This window comes from Lynx rufus, unplaced genomic scaffold, assembly GCF_022079265.1.
Source record: "Lynx rufus isolate CCGP_SWC_20201006 ecotype Redwood Valley unplaced genomic scaffold, mLynRuf1.p SCAF_10, whole genome shotgun sequence".
NCBI lineage: Eukaryota > Metazoa > Chordata > Mammalia > Carnivora > Felidae > Lynx > Lynx rufus.
In genome coordinates, this window is record NW_025814824.1 from 17,628,001 (window position 1) to 17,649,867 (window position 21,867).

The following is a 21,867-nucleotide window of genomic DNA, read 5'->3' on the forward strand; positions in this document are numbered from 1 at the left end:
TCCCCCACCCTGACCAAAGTAGCTGTTTGCTAAATATTTCAGAGGGTGATGATGGTGTTTAAGAGCTGCCACAATTCCAGTGTTTTCGTTGCAAAACACCCCTGCCCTCCCTGCCAACTATAAGGTTAGAGTTCCGGGGGGAAAAAAAAAAGGAATATAATAGAAACCCAAGTCAGAGACCCGTTCTGAAGGTTGACCTTTCTCCTATCTCTCTGCTCTCTGGGACTCCACCATGGCGGGGGCGGGGGGGGGGGGGGGTCTTTATTCTCCCCACTGGTGACTTTGCACATTTACTGACTTACGGATTTTCGAGCTCATTTCAGATGAACCATTTAGATGAACCTCGAGAATGTAGAGTGCTTATGCACACTTGATGCATTTGCTCCTAAAATTGCATATTTATCTCCTAGCAGCAGGAGGAAGAAAACACATTGACTTTTTTTTTTGGGGGGGTGGGCGGGTTATTTATTTATTTTGAGAGAGAGCGATAGAGTGTGTGCGCGTGTGCGTGGGCAGGGGAGGGGCAGAAAGAGAGAGGGAGAGAGAGAGAATCCCGAGCAGGCTCCAAGCTCAGCTTGGAGTCCAGCTCAGGGCTTGATCTCACGAACTGCGAGATCATGACCTGAGCCAAAACGAAGAGTCAGACGCTTAACCGACGGAGCCACCCACGTGCCCCAAAACCTTGACTTCTAATCCACCCCCTACATTTGACTCATAGCTCTAGAGCTCACCAGCATCATAATCGATAGTTTCTTGATCTCTGAGATTTGAAATCTTGACAATGACGAGATTTAAAAGAGAGAGGTTAAATATCAGAAGCTACCGGAATATTGAGAATGCCTCACGTTGGGAAAAAAAAAGGATTAAATTGAGGATATTAAAACTTTACATGTCCAGTTCTGAAGTTATGGACTCCCCCTCCCACCCCCTCAGATTTTTTTTCACTGTGATCAAAATTGGAGCGGTAGGGCCCACGGAAATTGAGAAGCAAATGCTGTTGTTATTTATATTGAAATAGCGAGGAGAATAAGACCGTATGTGCACTGGAGCCGAATTAGTCACTAGGGGAGAGTATTTCCCCCCCATGTGAATATAACTTTCACGATCGTTGTTTGTGAGCCATGGAATGAAGAGGCAAGAAGCTGACATACTTTTGAGATTTAGCAGATCACCCCATGTCCTCTGTGTGGAGAAATAATGAGAATGACGCCCTTTCCTTTGCCAGCATTTGCCCCTTTTCATATTAATCTCAGCTGAATTGAACAATTTCTCCCCTCTCTACAAAATAATGCTCGTCTTTGTATCCACTTGCTGTGCAAGGGCATCCAATTTTTGCAAGTACGGGTCTGGGAATATCTTGAACGATTGATACACAGGGTTGCAGGACTGGTCAAAGAGAACCAAAATCCATCGAGTGATTAACACTTAGTTTTAAGGTAAAATGGCATTCTTTCAGACGTCTCAAACTTTACTAAGGCAGAATGAGATATAACTTACTTTACGTGTTGAATAGATTTTATTCCATTGCCCTGGCTTTCGAATTGCTTAGAGGAAGATTATTCAAAAAACAAACACATATAGAATGAAGTCATGCCACTGTATTTTTAGTGCAGTGATAATCTTGATCCCAGAGTGAAGCTGGAGGGAATTATGTGCTGTTCGAGTTTAATCCCTGAATTAAGATTGCATTTAATCAAAAGTGTGACTTTAACCCTGGGTGGCATTTAGACATGTAGGATTAATTTTAGATACTTCAGAATTCTATTTCCTTTTCAAACTTCTAAGCAATCAAAATCGTTTTCAAGTTTCCTCTCATTGCTTAAATTAATTATCCTAAAGTTTAAAATAGAAAAAAAAAACTGAAATCCAAGTTAGAATACGCAAGATTCTTTGGCAATAATCTTGCCGTTCACCAAGGATTCTAATGAATTCACATGACCAGTTTTTCGTTTTAATAACCGCATCCCATGTGCTGGGTGCATCTGTGCACATGTGCGTGCACGCACACTTTTTTTTTTTTTTAACAGAAATTGAATTCTGCTTTACCCATTGGAAAACATTTTGGCATGAGTAGGAATAGGAAGCTTTCTCCCCCCGCCCGAAAGAACAATTCGACTTGTCTCAAGAAACAAATGCATTACCTTTGAGACAAATATGAAATACATATCTTGCCTTCAAGGGATTTTAAGAATGTTTAGAGAGTGACCCATCAATGGGAAAATTAACCTGAAATCTGCTAAGATTAGCTTTCCTAGAAAGACAAGGTAAAGCAAAAATAATACATTGTCATTGAAAGTCCGGAAGAAACTGTTGCTAATGGGTATTATTATTAGTGGCCAGGATGGGCAAAGCCTTCATTTAAGTGCTTAAAAACAAGTTTTCTTTAAGGAACGATGTCCTAGCATTTTTTTTTCTTATCAGTTTGCCACCTTTTCTTACTTACCTTTGAGTTAGTTGGTTTCCAGTCCTTTCCTTGATCTTTATATTTCTACCTCCATGACTGCTCTTAAAATCACACTTGGTCTGCGGTGTGCCTTGACTGTGGATGAGTCCTTGACCATTAAAATGTTGGCGATGCTCTTTGTCACCGGGAGAATGTATCACTAGCACCGTGGGATCCATCGACTTTATTTAGCCTTGGGTCCTTGCCGGTTCTGAACTGATTGCCGGTATCTGCCGTCACGTTCCAGGTTCTCGACCCATGTCGACAATTCCTTAATTCTTCTGCGTTTATCCACATTAATTGTGGACACTGATTTTGTTGCTTCTGAGATTTAGACTGGGTAAGGTGGGGGAAACGATCCCATCTCTGTAGATCTATGGGAGCAGTAGGTTCCCCGTTATATGCCTTTACCCTTCCCTTATGCTTGACTGCTTTGTACTTGGGACTCTTTCTATCCCAGAAAGCATTTAATACTTTCTCTGGTGTTTAGGTTACATTGAACTTGGGGGTTTTGATGTAACAGTTGAATCTGAACAGTCAGCATCTGCGTCAGAGCACCTTACTGGACAAGTTTATAGGAACTAACTAGTCCCTAGATATAGGCGAGAGGGTCCCCTGCTGAGGGCCTTGTTTAGCCTTCTTTCAGCTGAGTTTGTTCCCATCAGCTGAGAAACTGGTGGGGCCTTGGGGACATGCCCAGCTTGAACGTGTGTTTTCTTCGAGATCATATTTTTGCCACCGACAAGCCCAGAACTAGTTGACCAGATTACCATAGACATCTGTGGCCTATGGACGAGCTGTAGACAAAAGTACAGACTTCTGGTCACCCTAGGGATTTTTGTATTAACGACTCACGTTGCCTATAGTATTTTCTTCTGAGTCATTTATATGGCTGGGTCCTTATTATTCAGAATTCTTCTATCAAAGAGGCCTTTCTTGACCACCTTACCTAGAATAGCCCCCTCTGCCAAAATCTCCATTACCTTGTGTTATTTATTTTTTGCACCATGAGAAAATGGTACACGATCTTTTATTTACTTGCATGCTTACGGTCCTTCTTCAACTAGAACGGAAACTGCCTGAAGGTGAGGTGGGAAATTGGTTATTTTGTTCGATGCCATTCTGCAGCAACCAGAACAGTGCCCGCCTCGTAGTAGTACTTTATATAGTATTTTGAGACTAGAGGGACAAATGAACGCGAGGCCCTTGAGGGTGGGGCGTAAATTTTACTGCTTTAATTGGATGCAACTGTGTCTATTTCCTGTTCACACATCATCTTCTCAGAAGTGAGGAGGAAAAATAAAAAACGGAGAGCAAGTTAGGAAATTAAACATTTAGAAGTTAGAATAACAGTGGAATAGTTTAAGGTGAGAAATAGGACTTTATTTATTTTTTTTAACGTTTATTTTATTTTTGAGACAGAGAGAGGCAGAGCATGCACAGGGGAGGGGCAGAGAGAGAGGGAGACACAGAATCGGAAACAGGGTCCAGGCTCCGAGCTGTCAGCACAGAGCCTGACGCGGGGCTCGAACTCACGGACCGTGAGATCGTGACCTGAGCCGAAGTCGGACGCTTAACCGACCGAGCCACCCAGGCGCCTCAAGAAATAGGACTTTAATTCTTTGAAAGTAAGTAATGCAGTTGGACCAATAATACCATGAGTTTTCCACCAAACAAAGGAGCATGGGATTAAATCGTGGCACACTTCTGGGAGTTTGGTTCTGTGGGAGAAAGCCGACTAATCGTAAAAGGTTTCGGCACTTAAAGTTTTTCACTTGGGCCTGTATTGTCTTCGATTACACTGTTCTGAGTGCACGTAAGGTATTTATTTCCTTATCAGTGACCTTCCAGAAATGGTGTGGTTCCTCGTATTCCCAACTAGATGATTCTCTAATATAAGCCTTTGATGTTGGCAGTCATTAAAGAGGATTCCAAGTGCCTGTCCCAAGCACATCGAGTGACATCCCTCCATCAGATAAGCAGTAATGCTTATCTTGTTCACAAGTAGCTCTCTGGAATACGCAGACTTCAAACAATTGGGCTCGTTCTTTTTAATTTTTTTTTAACGTTTTATTTTTATTTTTGAGACAGAAAGAGACAGAGCATGAACGGGGGAGGGGCAGAGAGAGGGGGAGACACAGAATCGGAAGCAGGCTCCAGGCTCCGAGCCGTCAGCCCAGAGCCCGACGTGGGGCTCGAACTCACAGACCGCGAGATCGTGACCTGAGTCGAAGTCGGACGCTTAACCGACTGAGCCACCCAGGCGCCCCGGTCTCGTTCTTTTTAAAGCGTGACTCCAATCAAAAAACAATGTCAACATTGAGTAACTCACTAATGACCAGTTTAGTTACTAACTGGAGTAAGGTTTCAAGACTAGAATACCCTCCTCTGAAGACATACGTTAATGAGATTCTTTGATTCACCGGTTAACTGTTTTGTGGCTCAGAGTTCTAGAAAACTTTGGGGATATGTCGGCTTCAGATTTTGGGGCTTGAGAGCAGCTTGCCAGCACGATAATGTCTTTATCCACCCTTCTTTTCCACAATGAACAAGCACGTAGCCGTGATGCACTTAACTGACACTTTTTTTTTTTTAATCAAGGCAGCTCTGCATGTTTTGTTTTCAAAGTCAGAGAAGAAAAAGGAGGGGAGAATTCTGTACGTGCTTTTTTTCCCCGCTATTTTGTTGACGGTACCCAAAAAAAGGATACGAAATATGGAATGCCACGTATTTTCTTTCCTGGCAACTGCTTCCTCAGATCATGAAAGGAATAATATAATTTACTACACTCCTTTCTAAATATTAATCTCCCTTCTTCACGGAATGACTTAAGATCATTTATCAACTAGAGCGCCTATTCACCTCTATGGCACGTAGCACAAGCGTTTTATTCCCAGTCAAATCAGAAAATAGAATATACAGATAAAATCTCAAAGCTAGAAGGAGATGAGAGGGCATATTTTGTCTGCCCTGTCTCATTGTTCATATAAAAGTGTCCATGAAAATTTTGCAAGGTCACACCGATGGCTGGTGGCAAATCCAACATTATTAACCAAGTTTCCCACATTCCAGTCACTTCTATTTGCTATTTATCCACCTTTTTTAAAAAATACCTTTCACCTTAAAACATACTATAAAGCCACCCGAGATGCTTTTTGTATACTGTTTTTCGCATTTCTTAAAAAAAAAAAAAAAAAAAAACGCATGTTGTGACTTACACAGGCAGTCACGTTTGAAATCACTGGATTATATGATAGTAATCAACCAATGGAACCTATTAAATTGAAAGAAATTTTAAATTGTCGGTAGGGGCGCCTGGGTGGCTCAGTCGGTTAAGCGTCCGACTTCAGCCCGGGTCACGATCTCGCGGTCCGTGAGTTCGAGCCCCGCGTCGGGCTCTGTGCTGACGGCTCAGAGCCTGGAGCCTGTTTCCGATTCTGTGTCTCCCTCTCTCTCTGCCCCTCCCCCATTCATGCTCTATCTCTCTCTGTCTCAAAAATAAATAAACGTTAAAAAAAATTTTATAAATTGTTGGTATAGGTAACATATTCATGTAGTGCAAAAGGTAACAAAGTTGAAGGGCACACAGTAAGGGTCTCCCCACTACGTCTGTATCCCAATCATTTATATCCCAGGAAGCAACCAGTGTTCATCGAAGAGTTTTCTGTGTAATCACTTCAGATAAAGGCAACAATTGTAGTACTCTTCATAGACTGTCCTTTCTCTCTCTCTCTTTCTTTCTTTCTTTCTTTCTTTCTTTCTTTCTTTCTTTCTCTCTCTCTCTCTCTCTCTCTCTCTCTTTCTTTCTTTCTTTCTCTCTTTTTCTCTCTCTCTTTCGTTTCACTTTAAGCTGGATCATGGAGATTGTTCTCTATTTTACCTAATAGAATCTGTTACATTCTCTTTTATGGTTGCGTTGTACTTCATCGTGTTGATACGTCATCGTTTAGTAATCTCTCTCCGTACACATCCAGGTTGTTTACAGCTGGCAGTTATTACTTACAGTGCTTCAGTAAATGGCCCCCTTGCATCTTTACATGTGTAAATAAGGATGTAGGATCAATTCCTAAAAGCGGAATTACTTCTTGTCGAATTCTCGTAGATATTGTCCACTTATGCTCCATCGAGTTGGACAGGTTTACGTTCCCATCATTGTGATAGGAGAATGAGGATTGTATCATGACCTCCCTAGTCATTGGATGTTACCAATCTTCACGTTGTTTATATCTGAAAGGTGAAAAAGTGATATCTTGGCGTCATTTTCATTTATTTTTGTCTTTATCTGCATGAGGCTAGACATATTTTTATGTGTTTAAAAACTCGATTTAGGGGCGCCTGGGTGGCGCAGTCGGTTAAGCGTCCGACTTCAGCCAGGTCACGATCTCGCGGTCCGTGAGTTCGAGCCCCGCGTCGGGCTCTGGGCTGATGGCTCAGAGCCTGGAGCCTGTTTCCGATTCTGTGTCTCCCTCTCTCTCTGCCCCTCCCCCGTTCATGCTCTGTCTCTCTCTGTCTCAAAAATAAATAAACGTTGAAAAAAAATTAAAAAAAAATAAAAATAAAAATAAAAACTCGATTTATCTTTTCAGGATTACTGTACTCCTGTCCTTGCCTGTTTTCCTGCTGAATTTTTCTCTTATTGATTGGAGAAACTTTTTGTATATTAGGGAAATAGCCTTTTGTCCCTGGTAGGAGCTGGAAACTCCCTGTTTGTCTTCTGCCTTGTTTTTGAAGGTTTTTTTTTTTAATTTTATTTATTTTTTACTTTGTTAAATGTGTCACTTTTTCTAAATCCCCTTTTTGATTTGCATCATACTTAAGCATCTTCCACTCTAAGATTATTTTTTTAAATCTCCTGTATTTCTCAGGATACTTTGGTGGTTGTATTTGTTTAATTTTACATTTAATATCATTCAGTTGAAATTATCCTGATCTAAGATGTTAGACTGATTTCACTGACAAAGTAATCTGGTTTTCCCCACATGATTTAGAATGGCACCCTTAACATATACTATATTCTTATATATTTAGGGTTGACTTCTTGACTTTCCATTCCATTCCATGGAAATCTGTAGACATTTGCTCCCAGTATATATTTCAATCCTTAGTTTTAATATATTTTATTTATTTATTTATTTATGTATGTATGTATGTATGTATGTATGTATTTATGTATTTATGTATTTATTATTTGTGTGTGTGTGTTTATTTATTTTTGAGAGAGAGAGAGAGCACAAGTAGATGAGGGGCAGAGGGTGAGGAAGACACAGAATCCAAAGCAGGCTTCAGGCTCTGAGCTGGCAGCATAGAGCCTGATGCGGGGCTTGAACTCACAAACGGGAGAGATCATGACCTGAGCTGAAGTCGGATGCTTAACTGACTGAGCCACCCAGGCGCCCTGAATGAGACACCTTTTTAAATTTCATCTTCATGGAGGCATAATCAACATATAAAATTCTAAGATATTAATTGATTTATATATTCATTTTAACTTTATTTATTTATTTTGAGAGAGTGAGTAAGCAGGGAAGGGGCAGAGAGAGAGAGAGAGAGAGAGAGAGAGAGTGAGTGAGTGTATCCCCAGCAGGCTCTGTGCTGTCAATGCAGAACCCAATGTGCGGCTCAAACCCATGAAATGTGAGTTCATGACCTGAGCTGAGATCAAGAGTCAGACACTTAACCAGCTGAACCACCCAGGCGCCCCAAAAGTGTACGATATTTGAAATGTACATTATAGTTGTACGTAAGCGGTGAATCGTGGGGTCTACCCCCAAAACCAAGAGCACGCTGTATACATTGTATGTTAGCTAACTTGACAATAAACTGTGTATATAGTAAAACAAAGATAAAGTATACGTTGTAGTGATTATATGATCATCTATAGGTAAAATGTAACGATTCCCTCCATCGAGTTAATTAACATATTCATCACCATATATATGTATACATATCCATGTTTTTTGGTAAGAACACTTAAGTTCTACTTTTTTACCGAATTTCTGTTATATGATACAGTGTTATCAACTACCATTACATTCAATCTTCGGTCATACATTAGATCCTGAGGCCTTGTTCATCTTACAGTTGAATGTTTGTACCCTTTTACTAACCCGCCCTATGTCCCTTACCCCTCAGCCTCTGGCAACCGTTTTTCCGCTGTTTCTACAAGTCTGGCTTTTTTTTTTTTTTTTTTTTGAGTCCACATATAAGTGATGCCTTATATGCAGTATTTATCTTTCTTGTGATATCATAGCTTTTGATTAATATTGATATAAAAGTCACATCACGTATATTCATATAGCTTCTTTTTTTATCCTATTTCAGAAAGTTGTTAAATTTCAAACTAATGAGACAGGATTTCAGCTGAGATGTTGGGCAGGGGGATTGCCCAGCATTATCACTGAACGTGCTTTGCTTGACAAGTAAAATCTGATGAAAGAGAACATCTTTCGGCAACGATGCTGAGGCAGTGGATGCCTAGATCCACTTGGACCATATAGGGAGACGAGGTCTGTGGGTGGAGGAAGCGACTGTCCTTATAACCTGGAGCACACGTATGTTGAAGTTCATGGAGGATACACTGATGATCTCAAAGGTCCTGTGACTACAGTCTGGATGAACTGTAGTTCCTTAATATAAGAAATCGAACTTTCAGAAGTTACACCAGTGAGGGAAAGCACAGGGTTTTCCTTGTTTCCTGGGCTGACCATAGTTTTATGAAAATGAATTTCGAAGTATCTTTTCTGTGCGTTGAGGCTTCTTGGCAAAAAGTGCAGTCTGTGTAATGCATTACCTCTGAGCTTTTTCTTAAAGGGCTTAAGGGCAGACATATGGATAATGGTTTAAAAATAGAAATATGGTCTTTCCAGTCATAGAAATCTTCTGATCCAAGAGGTGTTCTTCCCACTTTCCAAAAAATGTAGGGCTATATACTCATACTCCTAGATACCAAGACAAAATACATGGCATCTGACGCTAAAAAAAACAACCCACTGTACTTTTCTTGAATATTTCAGCCCTGTGATCAGACAGTGACTTAAAGCCCCATCTCGATGCCAACTCGCTGTGTCACCTTCTAGCCACCGCGCCCTATAACTAAGCACTTTTGTTTGGTAAAATTACAGAAGAGATGCTGTTTGGTAAGATACGTGGTTCTATTTTAGTGCCTGTAGTTCATCTAGGAACATGGCTGGCACTTGGTTTCCTCACATACTCCTTCCGCGTTTGTCCATTTGTGTTTGTGTGTGCATTTAGGGCAAGTGCACACTCCCAGTGTCATTGTAGAAACAGTGATACACCCCCACCCCCCCGAACAGACTTGTTCTGATCTCTGGCAATCTATTTGCGACCACGCTGGGGGATCTGACCCCTTCTGGTTTATGGACACCTACAGGTGGCAATTGAGAATTTATGGAGGTTCTGTTAGGAAAGACCACTGCCGATGGAGGGTTCGTTTGGAGAGAGTTCCATCTAAATTTTTTTTTTTAACGTTTATTTATTTTTGAGACAGAGAGAGACAGAGCATGAACAGGGGAGGGGCAGAGAGAGAGGGAGACACAGAATCTGAAACGGGCTCCAGGCTCTGAGCTGTCAGCACAGAGCCCGACGCGGGGCTCGAACTCACGGACCGTGAGATCATGACCTGAGCCGAAGTCGGACGCCCAACCGACTGAGCCACCCAGGCGCCCCAGAGAGAGTTCCATCTAAACGGATCTGTGGCCTTCTTTCCCCTAGCATACGCATGTATACTGGTCTAGTCTTGCTGCGATGTGACTTGGGCGGTAAGAATAAGGATCGCGGATTTAATTTGCATAATCAAATTTTTCACAAATGGCCTGATTAACAGAGTGCTAGATGTCATTCATGGAGATGACTACATTTTTATGAAGTGGAAAACTGTGGAATGCTTGCTAACTATTTCTTGGTAAAATGTAAGTCCTTCAAAGCCAAAGACTATTTTTACCCATCTTTATATTCCCAGCACAGCGTCTGGTGCAGAAGACACACTTAATGCTTTTTGAATGAACAAGTGGGTGAATGAGACTCATTCCTTAGAAAGATTGTTTGAAACGAAGAGATTAAAATGTTTCCTGGAAATAGAAACAGTGCATGCACGCCCATGCTGGCTGCTTTACTTTGATTGAGAAAGAGATCGATTTTTTCCCTGTATTGTTCGAAATCCAGCCGCTTAAAAATTACCCTCTTCGTTAAAAAAAAAAAGTTCACACATTTTTAACGCCGCATTAGTTTCGATGTGACTTCTAAAGAGCAGTCTCTTGAGTCAAAGACAAAACAAGACCCCTGTTAGCCTCCCTGACAACCGTTGTTTAAAGACAACTGTTTCTTTAAAGTTTAAAGAAATGCACACAATCTCTTCTGTCCAGTGTACAAGGTATGATGTTGGGGATGTGTGTGGGAGTAGAATGTGCCAGTGTCAGAGGGCCCCCTTAGTCTACATGAATTGAAACAGGAACAGGAAAACCTTTCCTTTTGGAGAATATTATTTTTCATGTATTAGCTTTTTTTCCTGGACTGATCATTTTGCCTAAATTACCGGTCGGAGAAGGCACACGTATCATGCTTAGCTGGGATGCTTGTCATAAATGGATTTTATATTTATTTAGGAGGCTGTGTAATTCTGTCTGCCTTGTTAGTGCTATCACTAGGAATTCACTATTCGAATCATCTTACGTACCAATAGCCTCGTTGAATAGATTTTCTCAGTGGGAGAGTCATAGAAATTTATTAGTTTGGCTATTGGCCTTCGTACCTTATTTATAACCGTGCACCTTGCGCCTGGTAATCAGTACCTTAGTATCTCCTCCAGAGATCAAGTAGGCAAAAGTGGTTTTGAAATCTTTACTGAGGGGCGCCTGGGTGGCGCAGTCGGTTAAGCGTCCGACTTCAGCCAGGTCACGATCTCGCGGTCTGTGAGTTCGAGCCCCGCGTCGGGCTCTGGGCTGATGGCTCAGAGCCTGGAGCCTGTTTCCGATTCTGTGTCTCCTTCTCTCTCTGCCCCTCCCCCGTTCATGCTCTGTCTCTCTCTGTCCCAAAAATAAATAAACGTTAAAAAAAAAAAATTAAAAAAAAAAAAAAAAAGAAATCTTTACTGAATGGGTGCCAACGGAATCACTAGTGCACCAGAAAGTCTCCCTCCCCTCAATTTTTAATCCCTTTGTGGAGAGAAGGGATAAATGGTAGAACAGAACATTTTAGAGTATTATGGCTAAATAAGCTATGGCCAGGGGAGATCAAACAAAGGAGAATTTAGGAACAAATTGTAGAATGCCACCCGGGCTGATAATGCATTTGAGATGCACCATTCAAAAGGGAAATTGTTGGGGCGCCTGGGTGGCTCAGTCGGTTGAGCGTCCAACTTCGGCTCAGGTCACGATCTCACGGTCCGTGAGTTCGAGCCCCGCGTCGGGCTCTGGGCTGACGGCTCGGAGCCTGGAGCCTGCTTCCGATTCTGTGTCTCCCTCTCTCTCTGCCCCTCCCCCGTTCATGCTCTGTCTCTCTCTGTCTCAAAAATAAATAAATGTTAAAAAAAAATTTAAAAATAAAAATAAAAAAAAACAAAAGGGAAATTGTTTATTTTTATGTTGCCATAATGATTACCTGTTTTAAATAACACCCCCATGCGACGCCTGGGTGGCGCAGTCGGTTAAGCACCTGACTTCAGCTCAGGTCGTGATCTCGTGGTTCGTGGGTTCAAGTCCCGCATCGGGCTCTGTGCTGATGGCTCAGAGCCTGGAGCCTGCTTTGGCTTCTGTGTCTCCTGCTGTCTGTGCTCCTCCCTCGCTCGCACTCTGTCTCTCTCTCTCCCTCAAAAACTAAACAAACATTTAAAAAAACACCTCCATAATGTAGTTCTTCCATTTAGGTTACCATACTGTATTCAACTCAAAAGTTCTCAGTTGCCTTGTTGAAGCAAACGTTGTGGCTAAATATTTAAGACTTTCTCAAGTGTGGGGAGTTTGAATGTGAGCTGGCATGGAGCCTCTCTGGCTCAGGAAATTGAGCGATTTCTCTAATTGTGTGCCAGAGACCCGTCTAGGGCTTTGGTTTTCTGATTCCCCGAATATTGCTGTTTCTACTACGCTATGTTGTAGGAAGCCATTTCTTTAAAAGAAAAAAAAAATTGTGATCCTAGAGGATTTGATCCCAGGATAATGTTAAAATTTGCTGTGCAATCCCAGAGCATTAAAAACATTTGATGTGTCGTGTAAGGCAAGGGTCACAAAAACTGTGGCCCGTGGGCCAAATGCAGTCTGCCACTGGTTTTTCTACAGAAAGTCTTACTGGAACTATCACACCCCTTCATTTCTGTCTGTCTGTGGCGCACAAGGGCGGAAGGAGTAGTTGCGACAGAGGTCAATGGCCTGCAGGCCTAAAATATGAATTATCTGGACCTACATAGGAAAAGTTCGCTGACCCTTAGATGAAGTAAGGATGAAAAAATGAGCTTAAAAGATTAACACTGTCAACTTGCAAAAAAGAATTGTGAGTGAAACATGCTTTCTGAAGAAGCCAGAAAGCTAGCATGTTGTCGAGAGATAGGGATGATGATGTCATGAAAGACTAGGGTGGCTCAGTTGGTTGAGCGTCCACCTTTGACTCAGGTCACGATCTCACGGTTCGTGGGTTCGAGCCCCGCGTCGGGCTCTGTGCTGACAGCTCGGAGCCTGGGGCCTGCTTCGGATTCTGTGTCTCCCTCTCTCCCTCTGCCCCTCCCCTGCTCATGCTCATGTTGTCTCTCTCTCGAAAATGAATAAACATTAAAAATAAAAATAAGTAAATAAAGGAGGACTAGGTGTCTAGAGAATCTGAGAGCAGAGGCTCGGATTCTCGTTGCCAGAGCGAAGTCTGTGACTTGAACCAAGTTGGCTCAGGATGGGAAGTGCTTCAGACCGTCATTGATGTCGTGCTAACCGTGGTGGATGTTGAACGCTCACCAAATGTCCTTCTTCTTGGCAGGTGGAGTGGATCCAACAGCAAGTGGTAAAAAGACGGACAAAGAGGGATTATGACTTCAGCCGTGCCCAGCCGACTTACTTCAATGATCCCAAGTGGCCGAGCATGTGGTATATGGTGAGGAAGCCTGGCTTGGGGCTGTGTTGTCCAGGGGACGTCTGTGGGGTCTGGGAAGACACAGAGGCAGTGACCAGGGATGGTTTCCTGTTCCAGGAGACCCACCATATGAGATTTGGCTGGACCTCCATCTCCATATGGAGATAGACTGTGCTGTTTTCTGGATCTTTCTGGAACTTTGCTCTTTGGTTCTGAGGCAAAAGAGAAAGGAGTTTGGATTCACAGAATTTCTGTTGGAGAGCTTACTCTGTGTAGCTTTCTACATCTGGGCCAGAGGATAGAAAAATATACTAAGGTGCAGACAGGCACCCTTAGACCTATCAGTGATCGGGTTCATGTGTCCTCCACCTAAAAACCAGTCTGGGTAATGGACAATGGCTCTCGGAAGTCATTGAAATGACTCTGCTGGTAAGTAGCAGATTCCAGGCTCAAGTCATCTAATATGTGCTTGCTTACTTTAGGTAATGGTTTTTAACCACTAGGGAAAATGGTTTTTTAAACTAAGGGAAAGACTGGCTGGAAAGTATGTGACTTGTAGTTAGTTCATTGGTTCAGGCAGAAACTCTCAGTGAGGGCAATTTGCTTAAGTGTTGAGTAGAGCTGTCCGCCTGTTCACCTGCCGTTGCCTCCTTCGGAAATGTATTTCTGTCTCTCTGGGGCACCTGGGTGGCTCAGTCAGTTAAGTGGCCAACTCTTGGTTTTGGCTCAGGTCATGAGCTCACGGTTCGTAGGTTTGAGTCCTGCATCAGGCTCTGTCCTGACAGCGCGGAGCCTGCTTGGGGTTCTCTCGCTCCCTCTCTCTGCCCCTCCCCTGCTCACATGTGTGCACGCTTCTGCGCTTGCTCTATTTCTCTCAAAATAAATAAATAAACTTAAAAAAAAAAAATATATATATATATATATATATATTTCTCTAGTCTTAGGGTTTTATGTCCGTGATCCCTGAGAAATACGTTACTTATTCTTACTCATCAAATCCCCATGTCCCCGATTTGCTCTATAATCTACAAAGAGACCTTTACCTTCCTCTGTTTTTGAAAGTCTTCATTGCTGGCTATTGCGAGGGTGTTTCCCTTAACTTCCTTCATTTTTTGCGGTCCTGTCCCTGCTTCTCTGCAAACCCGTAGCATTTTGCGGACCCGTCTCATAACTTTCCTGCCTCTGTGCCTTTCATTCTTTCCACCCGGCTATTCTTCCTGCCTTTCGCCACGGACTTAGGTGGGGACTCACCCCTTCTTCAGGGCCCATGCCTGAGGCGACTGCTCCAAGTGTCCCTTGTCCTCATCTGTCCCCTCTTCCCTTCCTCCGCTCTCCTGGGCCCTCCGTCTCTGCGGTGTGTTGGCACCTTTCCCTTGGCGCTTTGTTTCATTGCTGTCGATATTTTAATCGTACTCTTGTTACACTGGGGCGGGAGCGAAGTCGCTTCTACCCCCCGGAAGATCTGACCTAGCACCTCGCGATGCCAGGAACTTGTGCTTATTTTGAGGTGGGTGAAAGCGGCTGGCTTTTCTCCCAATCTCGTCTTTCTTAGTCTCACCCAGAAGTAGAAGGTGGTGGAAATATTTCGGAACCCCAGAGAGAATTTTACATAGAAAACTCTTTCAGGCCAAAAAAGAAAAAAAAAAAAACAACAAAAAAGCGGGAGCCATAAAGCTAAGTTCAAAGGGAGGCGGGACTCTAAACAGCATTCGAGTAGAAATCACCTGAAGGGACAGTAGGACCCTTGACAGCTTGTTAGCTCCAAGACCAAGGAAGAGTGAGCCACTGGGAAGGCATTGGAAAGAGTGTTGGCAGGACCTGGGGAGCTCTGTCTGTTGCTGACAAAATGATAAGAGTATAATGGGATTAAGAGAGGGGATGGGAGAGAAATCCCTCTCCACCGCTGTTCATGAGGCCGGGCAGAGGAGACCCTCGTCGCCTTACATTTCTTCATGCAAGAAAGAGCTGGTGTGCTGTTGGCACCGGTCCCAGCGAGCGGGGGACGTGTTGGGCAGCTTTCCCTGACCTTCTTACCGCTTCAGCAGGCTGGCCTGGGCTCTGGAGGAACCATGGCCAAGGCATTAGCACCTCGGCCAGCCTGGGGACTCCGAAGGTTTCAGTACCCGTAGAGCGAGATCTCCTCTCCCCCAAGAACCGTTGCTATTTCTTTGGAAATTCCCTTTGCGTGTCAGGAAAGGTTGAGGGAAGACCTTTTGTTCGGGCATTTCAACGTCGGCTGTGTTTCAATACCTGTTTGATAATTCACATAGTTGACGTGTATATGGAGCACTTACCGTGTGCCAGGCGATGTGCTAAATACTTTGAGTATGTTTCTCATGTAGTGTGAGCGAAAGTGCGTGTGTGGATATTGGCCCTGTTTTAAGAGCAAGGAACCTGTGGCTCCTGAAATGTAGACGACTTGTCTGAAAGCACCCAGCCTGGGGCGTCTGGGTGTCTCAGGTCATGATCTTGTGGTTCGTGGGTTTGAGCCCCACGTCCGGCTCTGTGCTGACAGCTCGGAGCCTGGAACCTGCTTCGGATTCTGTGTGTCCCGCTCTCTCTGCCCCTCCCCAGCTCGTACGCCATCTCTCTTTCTCTCTCAAAAATAAACAAACGTTAAAATCACCCAGCCCGAACGCGGTAGAGCAGCGCTGACAAACCAGGCAGGTTGATGGGAGTCCATAGGACTGACCCGGCATCCTGTCCCCACCCTTCTCCTACTTAGAGGCACTATCCTAAGAAAGATGCTACTCCAGCCCTCCAGGAACTTCGAATCTATCCACAGAGAAGCGGCTAAAATTCAAGGCAGAGTAGTGGGTGCCATGGAGGATGAACAAAGTATCTTGGAACAACTAAAGAGTTTCGAAGCTTCCTATTAAATGGTTGCTTTTCCCTTAACAAAAGGGATGGGAAAGAGGTTATGTACCTTAAGTTGATCTGTCAGGAGTAACGGGACAGAATGAGAGCTAGAACTTCAAATCTGCCAACCTCCACGCGGATCCGCATTGCTTCACTCACTGTGCCCATGAGTCACCTCGAACTCTCCTCAACTGTAACGTGAAAGTATCTGGTTCTTATGTATGAGTTAGCTATTGCTGTGTAACAAATCACAGAACTTAATTTTGCAAACAGCTCACGGGCCCTGTTCAGACAGGGCCCAGCAGTGACGGCTTCTCTTTCTGTGGCGTCTGGGACTTCGGCTGGATGACTCAGAGGCTTGGCTGCAGCTGGAGGGTTCGCTTGCAAGTGGCCTCGTTATTGGCCTCATCCTGTGGTGAGGACTGCTTGCGTGTCCACTTGAGATGGCACTGGCTTCCCCCGGGGCAAATAATCCAGGAAGTCATGTTAGAAGTAGTGATGTCTTTTATTATCCAACCTCAGAAGTCACAGACCGTTTCTTCTGGAATTTTCTATCGGCCCCACATGCCAGCTCCGATTTCGTGTGTGAGGGAACTGTATGATGTGGGTGTACATACTAGGAGGTGAGATCATTTGGGAAGCCGGTGGCCACAATTAAATGAAGTACTACATGAGAAGCCCTTAGCGTAGTGCCTTTTCTGACACTAGAAAACCCTCAGTAAGTCTTTACTGTTATTATGCTCTGACCTTTTAATTGCAATTAAAAGGAAATACATGCTATTTCTTCTTGTCTGTTGTTTAAACTGCTGCTAGTCAAGGAAGAGGGGGAATCACTTGTCCAGCACGTGCTTTTCAGAGCCTTCTGGTGACGCATCGGTGACCCGGCTGAGCAAGGTGCTGATTTTCTTCTTCCTCTCTCTGGACCCTGGGCCCTGCTGGAGTGTTTCTGAGGGCTGCTTGGCGAGCCTCCATAGGGTCCTGCCTTTAGCTCGTTAGCCTGGGCCCCGGCCTGTCATTCTATATTTATCACAGGAGAGTGGAGATTAAAGAATGGCATGAAGTGTGCCTGGGTGTCTCTTTTAATTAATTTAAAAGCTTTGCCCCTGTGGCTCCTCCCCCTGGAAACTGGTGTGTGAAACCATTATGTCTAGCCTGGAAGCTTGGGCAACATATCCGGGGAAATCTCCAACTGCATCTACAGAGACGCTGGCCGTATAATTACTCCTCTGTCCTGAAATACTGTGCTCAGGCTTCCAGGAGTTGGGAGAGTGCAATCCTAAAACTAGCACTCACTTCTTGTTGCACGGACAGACTTCTGCACCTGCTCTTTGTCCGGCCAAGATGGCAAGCACCAAGGATTGGGGGGAACCGTGATTTGTGCCTCCTGAGATCAGTAAAGCAGGAGGGGAATATCGAAGCGCCAGTGAAAGTTGGCTGGACAACGGGTTCCTTCCAGAAGTTTCTCTGGGATTATGTACATAATCCCTCGCTCTCTCTGTCCCTCCCCCACTCATGCTCTGTCTGTGTTCGTCTCTCTCAAAAAAAAAAAAAAAAAAAAAACTAAAAACACACCCAATCTTGCCCCCCCCCCCGTCAGAGATTCTTTATGTTTTGGGGCGTGTGGCTTGAGTGGGGGGTATTTTACCAACGCTCACTGGGTGATTCTACTAAGCAGTCGGGACTGAGAAGCATGGCAGCGAGGTGGGAATCCTGTGTCACTCATTGCCTGAGGTCTGATAAGTAATAAATGCTCCACAAACGCTAATCAAACGAACACTTGAGTAATCTGGAACAAAAGCAGTTCTTTGGTGATCTACATAGTAGAGAAAATAATTGCTCACCTTTGAGTGCTCAGGATATGTCAAGCATGCTGGCAGACTTTCACATGTGCTATCTTACCGCCAGGTTTCTAGTGAGTTGGGACCTATTATTGTCTTCATTTTACAGATGAGGAACCCAAAGAATAGACACATGAAGTCACTTGTCCAAAGTCCCACTGTTTATCAGGGGCAAGCCCTGGTGTTTAAAGCCAGTCGCTCTGAGCCCTGAGGCCGGCCTTCCAACCTTGACATCCATGGTTCTCAAACTGGCGGGCGTCAGAATCATCTGGAGGGCTTGCGGTCTACCCCTCTCACACACGCCCCCAGCCTAGATCTGGGAATCTGCATTTATTTCTAACAGGTTCGCAATCTATGCGGACGTTAGGGTCCCGGGACCCGCCTGAGACCACTTTGTCCTACCCTACCTCAGACACGAGGTTTATATGACTACAGCCAGCTTCCATATTCCCACTATCAGCTGGGGTAAGAAGGGGTTTTTAAACTTAAGGGACATTTTAAAGCACGCTTGGTCAATTTAACTTGTTTTTCTAGATCTTCTACCTTTCTGTTACAACATTTTCTCTTTGGGAAGCTGGCAGCTTTAATACAAGAAGGTATTTTTACTTTACTTGCATTGATTGGAAATATGCTTGGCTTCTATATTCTTTCAAGATGCTCCGCAGACAAAGGTTATCTGACAGGAAAGGTCACCAAGATTTGGCCAAGTCTGTGGGAATTCGGTACGGTAGAAAGGGTTTTAATGTACCCGGCTGGTATAACGGATCATTATGATCCTACTAAAGAAAATTCAGCTTGACTCTAGAGACACCAAGGCTAAGTAAGGTGCCTCTCAAGGGTCTGGAAATGCCAATCGAACAAATTCAGGGGGTTTAGATATTTTTTTAAGTTATCGTAAGATATTTCAGGTATAGAGACACTTCTAAGGATACCACAAATACCTGTCCACCCACCCCCCGACTGAGGAATAGAACATGATACCGTTGAACCCCCCCCGTGAGCTCTGTCCTAATAGCATCCCTCCCTCCCCTACAGAGTTAGCACAGATGCTGAATTTGAAATGCAGGGGGGAGATGCCCTTTATTGGCAGATTCTTGTTTGTGGGAGGGATCTTCAGTTTGCAGCAGCTTAACGTTTTTTGAAATCCTAAAATACACATCCATGGATGGAATGCAGCACTTGGGCTACTGATGAACAATCCCAGGAAAACCACCTGGAAATGAAACTTGGGTGAAAGACTAAGTTTGACAGAAAAGGTTTTATTCCTTTAGCCATGTAAATATTTTATTATGTAGAGACATTGGTATAGCGTTGTACGATATCTCTTGTCTGACTGTTAAGAAATAATGTATTTTGGGGGGAAAAAAAAACTAGTCATGATTTTGGACAAGCCCGTAGTTAATAACTTAATTTTTTCCCCCTCTTGCCTTGTAGAAGGCGAGCTCAATTGAAAAGAAAAAAGTAAAGAAGGGCTTGTGAAATCTTGCTGTTTGACTCTCAGACTCTGACAGTTAGTATGACTGATATTCCGAATTTGTCGTCTTAGTACAGTGGAATTCTCTGTGATGAATAGAGGGTGGCCTATTTAATATGCATCTTTCAAGCCAGGCTCTAATAAATGGGCTCCCTTTTTTTGATGTACCACCTCGAGATTTCATGAAAGCTCTCTGGGTGGTTTTTCTGAGGGGAAAAAATTATATTTGTCGATCAGCAGAGTGAAAATTAGCTGAGTTCGACTATGCATGTGGGGCATATCCGCCCAAAACTATGAACTAGCTAGGATAGTAATTGTGAAAAATGATTTTAAGCCACACGGTTCTTTCTCAGCCAACTGGATGGTGTTCAGTACTCCCAGAGTTTGAGACATTGCTGTTTCTGTGGTTGGCACACGTCTTCCTAATGATTTATACTGTCATTTGACTCTAATAAAATCTGGTGGAGTTTGTGGCATTATTGTCCTGGCAGCTTGGAAATCGTCCTTTTAAAACACCCCATTTAGCTGGTTTAATTGAAAATGCAACATGGTGCAAATCTGCAACCATGTGGCACATCTTGAAGCAAACAGGTGGTCTTCTGAGAAAGGGCAGACTCCAGCCAAGCTGCAAAAGATGTACTGGGAGGACCTAGTGGGGGCTTAGGCATGAGTTTGGTGTTCTAGTATTTATTTCTAAGCAGCTCCGTGTCCTGTAGAAAGGTATTTTAGATCAACCTTAGCCCATGTGAAAAAAAAAAAAAAAATGAGACATCTGGACTCGGTGTATTTTCTTAAGTTCACTCCTGCTTACCTCCCTCTGGTTCCACATGGCCGATTCAACTGGATACTGGGTCAGGGGAGAGCATGCACTACCAATGGGCCCGTGTCTTCCTTTCCAGCTCAGCCCTATCCCGCGAGCTCCCCGCTGTTGACGGACCGCGCTTTTGTTTCCTTACCGCTTCAGATTCGCTGTGGCCCCTGTGTTGGGGTTCCCCAAGACCACCCCAGCTTCGGTGATTCACAAGATAGACTCACATGATTCCTCATACAGTCACACTCATGGCTATAATTGATTGCAGTGAAAGGATACAACACAGAATCAGCAAAAAGAAAAGCCACATGGCACAAAGTCCAGAGGAAACGAAGCTTAAGCATCCAAGAGACTGATTTCAGTGGAGTCATACGGAAAGCACTTAATTCCTCCGGCAATGAATTGTGACAACATGTGCGAGATGTTGCCTACCAAGGAAACTCATTAGGGACCCCGTGCTCAGGGTTTTTGTTAGGGGTGGTTGTATAGATACCCAGTGTCTACCGCATACCCAAATTCCCTACTCTTGGAAGGTATTTAGCATAGACCATATCGTTTGCGTAAATACTTAGGCACCGTGCAACATTTTGATGAAGGAATGGTGAGAACTTTCCCCAAGTCTCAAGTTTGCAGCTGCCAGCCAAGGTATTTAGGGGGGCTGAACGCAAACGTGGCTGGGTTGGAATAATAGCTCCAGCTTCATTAAAACTTTGTGTTCACTGAACAAATTAACACTGAAGAAAAATATTCATTAGTGTTCCCCCCGAAGAAAGCAAACTAAACCCCAAGTATGGTCCATATTTGTTTTACAGACTAGAAAAATCCAGCTGAATCAGAGTTCGTGTTAGGCAGGTATTCATTCATTCATTCATTAGAGAATTGCTTTTTGTTCCCCAGCACTTACAGTGTTCTGGATACCAAGAATGAAATAGTAAGTTGACCACAGTGCCTTCTTTAATGAAGAGTAAGCAAGCAGTTTATGGGTAGAAGGTTGAGTTATTTTGCTTAGAAGAGGCTAGTAATTGGCGATCTACCTGAAAAAAAAAATCACTTCAGATATTGTTTATTCCCGCCAGGTGCAAATTATTACAATCTTTGTGAATTTCCTTGAGCAAGATAGAACTTCTTCCATTCTGGTAGTTGATCTTTTCAGCTTCACTTTCACAGAGTCAAAATACGTGGGTAGCCTGGTCCTTTGGGCCCTACTCTAACGTGGTGAAGGGTCTGTTAACAGCAACAGAGCTGTGTTTGTCAAGATTTTAGTCAAACCTTTTCTTTAATTAGTAGCTCATTTTCTCTTAGAAAGCACATAGCATGGACCCCTAAGCTCCCTCAATCTGTAGTTGTCTTCTTAGTGTGTTGAAGACAAGTTCTT

The 21,867-nt window shown here is 43.7% G+C and overlaps 1 protein-coding gene across 2 annotated transcripts in view; it reads left to right on the forward strand.

The window, feature by feature from the left end:
- Positions 1-21,867, forward strand: part of PCSK5 (proprotein convertase subtilisin/kexin type 5) — a 455,082-nt gene that overhangs the window by 76,479 nt on the left and 356,736 nt on the right. For both annotated transcript variants that reach the window (XM_047102277.1, XM_047102287.1), the window contains exon 3: positions 13,418-13,531. In XM_047102277.1, the coding sequence (XP_046958233.1) occupies positions 13,418-13,531 (114 nt within the window). The remainder of the gene's footprint in view (positions 1-13,417; positions 13,532-21,867) is intronic.